Source organism: Sphaerodactylus townsendi, linkage group LG02, assembly GCF_021028975.2.
Source record: "Sphaerodactylus townsendi isolate TG3544 linkage group LG02, MPM_Stown_v2.3, whole genome shotgun sequence".
Lineage (NCBI taxonomy): Eukaryota > Metazoa > Chordata > Lepidosauria > Squamata > Sphaerodactylidae > Sphaerodactylus > Sphaerodactylus townsendi.
In genome coordinates, this window is record NC_059426.1 from 42,999,227 (window position 1) to 43,012,032 (window position 12,806).

A 12,806-nucleotide genomic window follows, 5' to 3' on the forward strand; every position below is an offset into this window, starting at 1 on the left:
AGGGAATTATTTTCAATAAATACTGCACTTCAGTGGCTAAGAAAGAAACAGCAATTGCTGTGACTCATTTTAGGGCAACTTCTCCTGGACATAACATGATCTGGCTATCTGACTTAACAGATTGCATACATATTACTCCAATGTTATAATGGGATGGTAATATAGGTATGTGGGTGCTTCATTTCAGCAAGGATGATTCACGTGCAGAATGACCCATGCAGAATGTCCCATGTATGCAAACGGTTGCTACAAAGGATAAACAACCTTGCATTTAGTACTAAAAATTGATTCGATTCAGTTAGTTTTTTCATTTAATTTTCCCAACATATCTTTTGTCTATGCATGTCCTATGATCTTCAGCACAGTCTTTTTGGTGGACAAAGGGAACCCCCTACTTCTTTTTTCACTAGCAGAAAATCTGACTGTATCCAACCCATTGAAATCTTTACAGGGTTGGGTATACACTGCACTTTCTACTGAACAGTTTACATGCTCATTTTTGACAGTCCCAGGGCAGAGTAAATCGAAATATGGGGTATCTGCCCGCTCATATGCTGGGAGTTTTCAAAGGTTAAAGCCTCTTAAATGTGTTTCTCCACAAATGCACATTCATATATTTTGGTAGCTTGCAATAGATCAGCTTAAAGCCACAGAATCTTAAAATTTCATGTATTTTAAGAACTGCAATAAGAATAGTAACACAAACACATTTATGCACACACATACACAAATTTTATTTAATGAATTTTTCTGGTCAATGATCATACAAATACATTTATACACACACGTTTGTGATAAACCTCTAACTTCATTAGTAACACTGAAGAAAACCCAAATCTACTGCATAAATCTATACTAGAAGAGCAAAGAGAGTCACTAACTGGATAGTGGCTCACCATCAGTATCAACTCATATTTTTGCAAGAACAGAAAATATTCAAAACAGAATAGAAATATGCTACAGAAAACGTTTTGCACTCCTAACAAATGCAAAGCAAAATACAGTAAATGTAGTGTTCAAAGGATTTCTTGGGGAAAATGCAAAGCCTGAAGACAAAATACACATACCACAGTTTCTTCCAGTCCTTTAAGATCTTCTCTTGCTTGTTCCCTTTTATCATTAAGCAATCTAAACAGAGAATTATGTTGCATGACTTAAAACTCAAGTTAAACAATATACAAAATGAACTATACAGTCATGTTTCCCAAGTGAGTGAAACATACCTTGCTCAGTTCATCCCATTTATGCATCCCTAATCAAAGGAAGAACAGATGTACCTAAACATCCTAAACATCAATATTTAAACAGTGCTATCCCATTCAGTGTTACACCCTTCTAAGCCCCAAACCCCTTTGAAGGATCCAATGCAGAAACATCTGTGTATTTAAAGTTAGCAATCTCTAGCAAGCAACTAGGGCTAAAAATCCAGGTTGTTTAGAAAGGTGGAAAAGTAGAGGGGGACTTGGGGAAAAATAACACATAAAACACACAAACAATTTTTACAGCTTGCCCTCTGGACACAGCAGGAATGATCTAAGCCAGATGCTGTCGCCAAAGGTGAGGTTCACTGTCCAGGAATAACACTGTTGGAGTTTAAGCTATCAAACGTAATAGAAAAAGATTACCCTGCTAATTCCTAATTACTCTGTTAACTCACATGAGCTTTTCCAGCTTCTTTTCCCTTTCCTGATCTTCTGCTTTCAATTTCTCATAATCAGAGTTCAGTTTCTCTTGCTCCAGCTGCAGTTTCTGATTCATACTGGGGGATGTGGACAGAAAAAGAGAGAGAGAATAGGATCAAATGGGTGTCCTGCTGGACCAGATCTGTGGTCCTCTGTTATATTTTGTACAGCAGCCAGCCATAGCAGTCCTAAAGAGCCAAAGAGGCTAAGGCCATCCTTTGATGTTGCCTCCTAGTAATGGTATTTCAGGACGTTACTGCCTAAGGATGTAGTTATCTTGGCTAGCAGTCACTGATGGACCTATGCACTAAGAATAATTCTCTTTCAAAGCCATCTATGTTAGTAGCCCTCACTACATCCACTGGCAGCAAATACCACATTTAAATTATTGCCGTGTGAGGCAGAGAAAAAACCAAGAAGTCACCACAGTTAGATCAAAGGCGCCCCAACAATTAAAAAAGAAAAATAGGTCACACCATCACCAAGAGATTCTACAAACAGTTGTCTTTATGCACATTAGATCATTTATGGGTGCGGGCAGTGGTGGGATCCAAAAATTTTAGTAACAGGTTCCCATGGTGGTGGGATTCAAACTGTGGCGTAGTGCCAATGGGGCTGGGCAGGGCACGATGGGCGAATGGCCGGGCATTCCGGGGGCGTGGCATTCCTAGGCGGGGTTGTGGCAAGGACGCAGCCGCTGCGCTGGTCCTTGGGCGAGAAACGAATACAAGCAGGCGCAGGCTGCCATGCACGCCAGTGCACCTCCTGCTAGACTGCTTCAAGTTCTGAGCACTACTGCTGAGAGGAGGGGCATAGCTAAGGCAAAAATCATGTGGCAAAATCACCAATTAGTAACCCCCTCTCGGCACACACAAATAATTAGTAACCTACTCTCGGGAACCTGTGAGAACCTGCTGGATCCCACCTCTGGGTGCGGGGGCAGAACTCATGGGGGGGGGGGTAATCCCATCTCCGCACTCCATGTCTGAGCTGGTGCAAGGCACCTTGAAGCCCAGCTGCAGCAGAAGCATGCACAGACAATTAAAAAAATTAATTGGGGGAAAATTTAAACATTTCAGATTTTTCTCCTCATGTTTGCAGAAAAGTCTGTTTACTGATTGTGTGACCCCAATCCACACATTTAGATATCCACAGATAGAGGCCACACACTACTAATAGATATATAGATATTTTTACAACATTATTGAATTTCACTTGCCAATAAGAGATAAAGCAACTAGCTGATTTGGTTGTTCAAATGTCCACTTAATAATGGTCAAGCCAAATATGAACTGAACCTGTTCCATGGACCTTGTGTGTGCCTGTACTGATACGTCATTGTGCACAGCATAAGCATTACGTAATATAAGCCACTTTAGACTATGTCCATGGGACTTTGAAAACACACCTGAGGCAATAAGTTGATTTGCATATGTATTTGGCTCACTGTGTTTCTCCTAAGCATCACACACACAAAAATAATATTCCTCCTCTGCTCATGCCTCCATTGTGATCTTCTGAATAGTTTTCAGCAATAATTCCCACAATAGCAATACCAATTTTGGAAACAGTCTAATGAGCTCATTTATGAACCATTAAATTACACACTACATTACCTCATGCATACACCAACATATCTGAGGTAAATTGTACGAGAAAAAGAGGCAGCAAGGCTTATGTGGGACTTAGTAATTGCATTTTTGGCAAGAAATTATCGATATATGTATAGAAGCAGTAGACTGCCCCCCACCCCCACCCCTGGCCAGCCCTTGATAGCAATATGTGGAATCTTCTTGAAAGACCACAATAAAGGAGTAATGTTACTTTCAGTTGATTGTCCTTGAGGGACATATAAATGTTGCTTAAGTACCTGTAACATCTGTGGGGCCAGAGGTGAGACTCTTCAATGCCAACTGACACCACCACAGAATTATAGTGGCCAAGGTTCACAACTTATTTTTCAGGATGAAAATTTAGGATACTGATATAAATGTTATCATGTATTTTGTTTTCAGCAACAGCCATAATATAAACCTACTCAAAAATGATGTCTCTCAAAAATGACATCCATTTTCTGTTTTTCTAATTCCAGCCTTTCTGTACAGTTGTTTTATATCAGATTCACCAGGCAGAAAAAAAATATTTCTAACCACACAATTGCATGCAAGCCTTGGAAATTCAGGCTATTTCCATTTCTTTGTTTTCAAAAGCTTTTTTTTTTGCCCAACTAAGGCAAAGCAGGAGCGCACTGTGACTTTGGCAACAGTTTTCTTCCCTTTGTTTATTTGGCAACAAAAGCAGAATCCTGGAGAGAGGTGCAGAGTGGAAGCTGGTGATTTTCCATGAGAAGTTTGCTAATAAAGCTTGACGAGACTAAGTCATCTGCAGTGGGCAACGGCTGTGCGTTTGGTAAAACCGAACTTACTCTCTGATTTCATCAATGGTCTTCTGCTTCTCCTCAATCTCATCACGCAGCCTTGACAGCTGCTTCTGGTGGGCTTCCCTGTGACTTTCCATCTGTTGCTCAAGCGTAGTCTGTTTATTACAAAGGAAGAAGGGAACACATTTCAAGTATTCATTCTTTTGTTCATTGTAGTGTTTAATATTTCATAAAACCATTTACAGATGTGGTTCAAATCTGCATAACTTTTAGGCATCCTTTTTTTTTGTCATGGTCACATTTGACTTATGGTGACTACTGGTGGAGTTTTCAAGGCAAGAGACGTTTGGAGATGGTTTGTGATGGCCTATCTCCACGTTACGGCCCTGGTATTCCTTGGAGGTCTCTCATTCAAAAATGTGCCAGAGTTATCCCTGCTTAGCTTTTGAGATCTATCACTGAACAACTATTAGGTACATATGTAAGGCACTACAAGAATCTGCTGGTAGGTCCTCTGTACTGGAAGAGTTGAGGCTCAGAATATTCAGCAGAGGACAGCTGAAAAAAACTGACTGATGGGAAAGGCATCTGTGGGAAGGGATGGAAAGGGCCATAGTTTAAGAAAGCCAAAATGGCTTTCCTTGGTAAAGTTATTGAAGTTTTTGAAAGGATAACACTTGCCTTCCCTTCCCAGAGGATCATCAGAATCCAGAGGCCGTTCCTATCAAGAACCTGATTATAGTAATCTCTTAACCCTCTTACTTTTGTATACAAGGGCTTGCATCAGTTTCAAGAGATTGAAGTTTATTTTATTCGTTTCAGGACAAAATCACATGCTTATAGATTTTCAGCCTTTCACTACCTGCTTCATTCCTAATATATGTTATTGGGGTTTGTTAGCAATATATATTGATACTTATTATTTATTTTAAAAAATAAAACTATTTAATTCTATTTATCCTCAGTGATTAATGTGTATTTGTACTAGACTCTGTGGATTTTAGGAACCAAACAGCATTTTAGGATGCACAGCAGACTGGGACAGAGCAGCTGTTCGAAGTCCTGTTTAGATTCTGCTATAAGGAGATGAATTGTCCCCTCATTGACACTAGATCCCAAGAGCCACTGTCATAACACAGCTGGCCACAGGATCAAGCTGTAAAACTCTGATAAATGTAAGCTAAAGGTGCAACCAACATTCGGTTGCTATGATTTTACTGGATGAGATCCAGATGTCTTTCCCACTGCCCCAGCACTTACATTATATGACAATGTCATTGTCATCTAATGGACCATTTCAATGTCTGTTCAGCTCCATTATTTAAAACACACAAACCACTTTCTGGGAAAACATATTTCCAGGGCTTTCCCCTTGGTGTGTTACCCTCAGCTTTGAAGTACGTATTCATCTTCATTGCCATCTCAGGAAGTATTCCTGAAAAATTTGTTTTTAAAATGCCCTTGTTGGGTTATATGCTCCTGCTGACTGTGCATACTTAATATAAAAGCCTCCAGCAAATGCTGAAAGTCTTCATCCTGTGTGATGATGGTCATCTCATCTGCCCTTTTATCACAAACTCACTGCAACCCTGTCTACCTGTTATATGAGTATAGTGATTGTACTACAGCTCCTCAATTAGGGTCAGCACAAATATGTTGCCAAAAATAAACAATAAAAAGGATTTGCAAGTTTTGGAACTGGTCCTTCCTCTGCCATACTGCAAACATGAACGATTAGTGTATTGTTGAAGGTTTTCATGGCTGGATTCAACTGGTTGTTGTGGGTTTTCCAGGCTGTGTGGCCGTGGTCTGGTAGATCTTGGACCCAGTGTGTAACAGACTTCTCTCTGTGATACACGTCTGAAGATGCCAGCCACAGATGCAGGCGAAACATTAGGAACAAGATCTACCAGACCACGGCCACACAGCCCGGAAAACCCACAGCAACCAGTTGAATCCGGCCATGAAAGTCTTCTTAATGCAAATTGACATTTTATTACAATATGTTTATTAAATGTACAGAAATGTATCACATGATGGCATAATTCAGCCTTCATTAGCAGTCTGAAAAGTGTTTTTGGTGAGAAACTGATCATGCAGCTGCAGCACACCACACATTACCTTCATTTCCTCTGCATCCTGCAGCAAGGTCAAATGTTCCTTTTCTTTATCTTTGAAGCTGACTTCATGCATTTTTTCTATTAAAACAACAAAATCAAACAATTAAGCTGACAAATTCTATTTAAAGAGGTATTATTTTAACAGAAAGTCACTCAAGTTCCCAAAGACGGATCCCTTGGCAAGCAAATGACACTCCTTCCCATGTGTCTATCTTGGTTTCATTCCATATGGAAGCAAAACCTAAAGGAACCGACTTCCCACCACCATAACTGCGGTTTCTTTACATCAGTTCACAGCCAAAACAGGCTTTTCAAATGTCTTTTAAAAAGCAACAGGCGGGGTTACCCCTGTACAGCACCATCTGTGCTCTATATAATTCTGCTTCCTCCCACTGTGATTCTCATGCCAACTACAGTTAATTTAGAATGCAACACTCCCCCAGGCCAATTCACTTGAGCAAAACAGAAGGCCAAGATCCTCAGAGGCTCCATGTAGCATTCACCTCATGATGACACTCTTCCAACTTTCTGGTGTCTCAGTGAGCTTGCAATTTGACGGGCATTTACATAGTAGTGCAAAGCTGCTTGAAGTGGGGTGTGAATCATGACAGACTGAGCCATGCAACACTGAGTCAGAGGATGCATGACATTTGTGTAGCATACTCATTTTAATTGTGCAGAATTGGCAGGTTGTTATAAATGCAGCCCCCTACAAACTGGCCTATGTAATCTTTAAAATTAACTGGTTCAATGAGTTGGTCTTATTTTCCATAGCCACAAAGATAATGCCTTGCCAAAGTTCAAAATCAATTGGAAAAATGCGCAAGAGCCATTTCTCTCAGGAAATAGGCAAAACTGGGGGGGACCCAGACAACTTCCAAATATGAATATGCAAAACTATCTTATACAGATTTAATTCACAGGTTGAGTTCAATGCTGTTTGTGCTGTCTATTCTGTACACTTTGATGAAAAGTACTGGATTAACCCAGAAGTTTTTTGGCCTGAGAGGTTTTTGGACACTTCGGGACAGTTTGTCAAGAAGGAAGCATTTGTTCCTTTTTCATTAGGTAAGAGGACATACTTATCCATGCTCTCTATGGTCTCTGGTGGATAAAAGTCTTTCCCAACCACTGTCATATAAGATTCTCTACCCAAAGGTAGCAGGTGCTCTACCACGAAGCTCTCTCCTACCTTGAGCACGCAATTTGGCCAGCTCTTCATTCAATGAATCTTGTGACTCTTCCAGTTGTCTTCGTTTGTGCTCCATGTTCTGCATGTAGTCTGTGAGAGACTTAATTTTGGCTTCATGCTTTAAAAGAAAACAATAACAAAAAGCAGAACCATGTTTAATTCACCCCTCAAAGACAGCATGGAGAAAAAAAGAACTGGATAGATAAAACAGTGGAACTTCCATCACCTGTGAGATGAGGAGCTGGCAAGCAGCGAGTTCCCTTTCGCTGGCATTCATCTTCCTATTGGAGTCCATCTGGGCACTTTCTAACTGCTTGCTGCGGTTCACCAGAGATTTCACCTCCGACTTCATCTTACTAATGTAGAGTCGAGCCATAGTGAACTCCTCCTCAATCACACCATTCACATCTGCTAACTGAACAAGGAAAAACAGTTGCACAATAAAGGCCACTTGGGAATCGCATTTGTTGTTATTCCGCTGGACATGTAGAAATATGCTTGTGTTTGAGAGTGAAATAACAAGAATCTTCTATTCGAACCTGAATTTTTAACAAAAGCAAGAAAGGCAATCTAAATAAACTAGGCTCCAGGAAACATCACATGAAAATATAAAGCTACCAAAGCATATACTGAGGAACTGTAACGAAGCAACAATATTTTAATACATAAAATACATACTTGATTCCTTCCAGCTACTGCCTTTCAGGTCCAATTTCACAATGGTACAGTCATTGCCTGCCACAGTTTGTCTGCATGAGCCTGGACTAATGAAGTTATTAATTCAAGATTTTTGTTCTTTCCAAAATGCAACTGTACCTTAACTTATTTGCTTTATGTTGTATTGCTTGTGCCCAAATCTACTCAACCCCAATACATATCACCAACCACTACAGATTTATGACTAAGATGGAAAGTAAATAGAGAAAGCCAAGAAAGCATTGCTTTACTCTCAAGTATGGTTATATGGCATCCTATGGTGGTGGTATAATTCAGTATGCCATAATGGGCAATAATCGAATAATACTAGATATCATCTACCAGACAACAGAATATTTCTTGGTGACAAGATTAAATTTCCTTAGTCTTTGCTGGATATCTGTCAGGGGGATAGTGTAATGAAGATGCATTCCTGAATCAATGTAACCATTTAAAACAACAAACCAATGCTGCTAAAAGATATATGTAACCCTTGCCATTTAGGGCATTCTTTCCTTGGTCTTTACGGCTTCACATGTTTTGTAGATAACTAGGCTCCCCCTTACCCTCTGGTCCCATGAAAGAAAGAATTGCATCTGTTATCTCATGGGGCAGGAAGCCAGGTGGCTCTCTCTTACTATCTGCTGCCGACCTTGGGGCGCCTCAGCTCCAGGGACTGTTTTTCTGTCTTTCACAACTTCTTGGAAAAATGGGAGGGGGCATTTACAATGGGGAATAAAGGGGATGGCAAAGGCCAGGTTTGTCAGAATTGGCTTTGCCAACCTTGGGTGCTCCATTACCTCAACAATAAACACTACTGATCAATACCTCAGAGGCTTGCGGTTCCAAGACCTAACACTATCTGCTTAAACTACGACTACAATTAAATTATTATTGTGAATAATATCTATATTTAATATTTATAAATATTTATGAAGAAGAAAACCTAAACATTTGACCATCACAGGGACCATTTCCACACTTCCTGTGGTTTTATCAAATTGTCACGTAAACAAAATAGATGCTTAAGCACTAGAAATATAGGTTCCCAGAAAGGACTTCACACACTGATACAATATCTAAAAACCACTCAGCATGTTACCCTAAGTAGGGAGTCTCTACTTTGGTTGGGGGGAATTAGCTGGAGACAGAGGGGATAACTGGGATCGATAACCTACGTATACCAGGATAGTCTTGGGTAAAAAATCCTAAATGAAACTGAAATGGATTTTATTAAGGAATAAAAATAATAAAACAAGAAATGTATTTCAAGAAATGAGCAAACACACACAAAACATGCAAGCGCTGACAAAGAGAAAAGGAAGGAAGCTGGACAGGGTTTCAGGGATTAGTGAAGGGATGTCTACGGAAAGGAGTGCTGAAAAGGAAAATGACCAGCGTTTCTAGGACAAAGGAAAGAGCCCACATGCAAGTAAGGGGGCTCATGGATCCAGAACACACACGAACACACACGAACACACACACGAACACAATGAATGGCCAAGAGACCAATATTTATACCCCAAGATGGGTCTTGAGGTAATATCTGGTAAACTGGCTTTACAAGGGTTTCACCAAAAAGATAAGAGAGGCTTGAGGAGTCATTAACACCTTGGGATATTCTCAAAGAATACTAAGTATTGGGTCGGGGGCAGATAGGGTAAGTAAATGGTCTGCTTGAAGAATGATTAAATCACCTTAGAAAGACACAATGGGGATTAGCTAGCTCAACTGTCCAGTCAGGCACACCTTATGGTCAGGGGAAAAGTTCAACAACCAGTCTCCTTCCTACCCACACAAGATGGATCCCAAAACTTTCAAAGAGGCATACATTTTGTGGGGAGCAGTGTATTTGGCCCCTGTGCTCTCATGGCATCCCTTAGTGGGAGGAGGGGTTTGAATGCTTACAATTACATGGATTATGCAACCATGTGGAGTCTCTCCCACCACCGCAACAGGAATAAAGTCTCTCCACATCTATGACACATGCAGCAAGCACTTTCCAGCCCTTGCACACAAAAGATTTTCCAGCAGCTTCCCACATGGCAGATGTAACAGAGTAATCTTCAAATAATTAGAATGACACTGTCGTTCAAAAAAGTTTTTGCAAGTTTTGATGTACATTCTGAGAAAACTTTTCTCAATAAACAGTACATTAAAACAGAGAGAGTGCACATGTATGTACGTGTGACAAATATATGCTAAATTTGTTCCTGCAGACAACCTGAAAAATAACATTAGCATATGTGATGGGGGTAAACTACACTTTGGGTCTACATAACATGCATAACAAAGAATCAGATTCCTTTGAACCAAAATAGATGCAACTGATAGATCTGTAATTCTTTCTCCTGCTTTTTTTCCCAAATAAAGAGCAGCCACAAGAGGCTGAGACTGGAAACAGAGTATTGTGACAGGCAATGGAAGGCTGCTTCTCTTCCCTCCACTTGTGGTATACCCCTGATTTCTGCCTCCCATGGCTGCTTTTCACTACAAAAAAGGGAAGAACCATAGAATTGCCCGTCTTATGAGCCTTCATCTCCAGTAAATGGACCAACATTTCTTTTTCCATTTTGAGGCCTACAAGAAATAGATCGAATCTCTCTCCTTGACAGTACAAAGCAAGGTAATAAAACAAGGCTTGTTTAATATATTAATTAAAACTGAACAATATTATCATCTCCCAACCACAATGAGTCTTAAGATGCTCTTTTCTTCCTACTGGTTGTTTGAACTTGTACCAGGATCCAAAAAAACCCAAAATTTAAATTTGAGTCCAAAGGGGCTTTAGATGTATCTTTTATCCCGCATTTTAGAAACTGCTTTTGAAATAGTAAAGGACTTTAAAAAGCAGTTTGTGATGGACGTAAATCATTCAAAGAAAAAAGGACACAAGGCAAGTACAAGGTTCTTCCAGCAAACCTGCGTTGCAACCCAAAGCAGAGTTAGTCTACTCTAGACTAATCTCACTGATGTCAAAAGAGGCTTAGAAACAGCTTCTACTCTAGAGCTGTGGCTATGCTGAACTCCGTGGCTTCATGTTGATGCGTTTGGGGCTGTGTAGGGATGGGTGGAGGAAGGGGAAAGTGAGGATGGGGTATGAGTCTGAAATTGTGTGCATCGAGGAATGCTGCTGTAAATTTCGTTGTGCGTGCACAATGACAATAAAAAATGCTTATGCGTATGCTTAAAAGACTCAAACTATAGTAACTCTGCACAGGATTGCACAGTTAAGCAGCTCTTTGGATCTCGGCTGCTATGAATAAGCAAATGCAGTCAAGAATGAGAATCTTCTCTCAAATACCACACATGGCATAACAATGGCTATTACGATGGACTGATAGGTCCTGTTTTTATTCAGTCAAATGTTTTTATTCAGTCAAATGATATTCAAGCACTCTATCTAGCATCAAGGCTGCAATATCTTCTCTGTTAATTTAAAGTAAGATATGAACACTTAGATGCACACCCCGGGCCTCTGTTAAATGCGGTGGAGATGCTGACATCTGCAGGCATTCCAAGTGCATCTGAGTACATGTGAAATCCTGTATTGGAGCAAATAGATGTTGTGGTTCAATCCACCAACCAAACATATAAGTTTAAGCCTATTTACATTGTTGAAGGTTACAACAGGAAAGAATCAGCTGAAATCCAACTTTTGTCAACTGTCTTTTAAAAGAGCAGCACATTTCTACCACCATCATCCAGAAATGAAACATTGTTCTTTTAACATCCTCTTACTATTCAACTTACTGTTTTCACATCATTGGTACCAATGATTCCTCCAATCTCTCCAAGGTCTTTAAGCAGTAAATTCAAGATCTCAGTAGCTCTCTTTTTCTGATGGTTATTGAGCTCTTGCAATTGACCCAAATCTCTCTGTGTAGACATCAGCGCAGACTGCAAAGCAATTTGTGCAGTGTTACAAGCTTACCCATTGATCCTAACCACACTGAACAGCAGCAACAGACCTACTTTGCACTTTGTGGAAATTGTGGCTTCACCAATTTGGTACTGACGTTTCTTGGGTTCAGCAAGTGAAATACAAAAGACATGTCATGTCTTTTATCAACTCTGGCTGGTTTGTCAGCTATTCCTAATAAAGCATGATCTGGCCACAATGACCCATGCTCCTCCCAAGTCCTCCTCTTCATGCTCTTGCCTTCAAAGTTCAGGTGGGCAGCAACTAGAGACAAGGTGGCACCTTGCCTTTGGAATGCTTCCCTCTTTTTACCCAGGTTTTTTAAAAGGGATTTTCTTAACAACTTTTTAATGGTCTGCTCCTGTTTTGTAAATAGGTTTTTATAGTGCTTAAATCTAAAGTTATTTTTATGGTTAGTACTTAAAAAAAAAAAGTAAAGTACCTCAAACAGGACTGAAGATGCAGCACAGAAATATCCCAAATAAATATTGATCTGCTATTATTTTAACATCAAAACTAAGGGTTCTTTTTCTCAAGCCATAACCAGAGCTCTCTTACATCTCAACTTATTTATTCAGATAGGTATACTCTGCTTTCCTCCCCTATGGGGACTCAACGTCATAGCTTACAACATCATTCTCTATTTCATCATGGCAACCCTGTGAGGTGGGTGAATCTGCAAAAGAACAATTACCCCAAGGTCACCTTCTGTGCTTTTCTATCATAGTGGGGATGTAAGCCTGTGTCTCCAAGATCCTGGTCTGACTACAACACACAGGTTCTCTTAGATTAAAAGCAAATGTGGGATTGGCCT

At 40.1% G+C, this 12,806-nt stretch overlaps 1 protein-coding gene across 1 annotated transcript in view; it reads right to left on the reverse strand.

Moving 5' to 3' along the window:
- The window catches only part of KIF5C (kinesin family member 5C), a 117,035-nt gene that overhangs the window by 13,304 nt on the left and 90,925 nt on the right, over nt 1-12,806 (reverse strand). Inside the window, 7 exon segments of the mRNA XM_048483957.1 lie at nt 1,068-1,128; nt 1,658-1,759; nt 4,108-4,217; nt 6,184-6,260; nt 7,375-7,492; nt 7,601-7,789; nt 11,824-11,970. Of these exon segments, the coding sequence (XP_048339914.1) occupies nt 1,068-1,128; nt 1,658-1,759; nt 4,108-4,217; nt 6,184-6,260; nt 7,375-7,492; nt 7,601-7,789; nt 11,824-11,970 (804 nt within the window).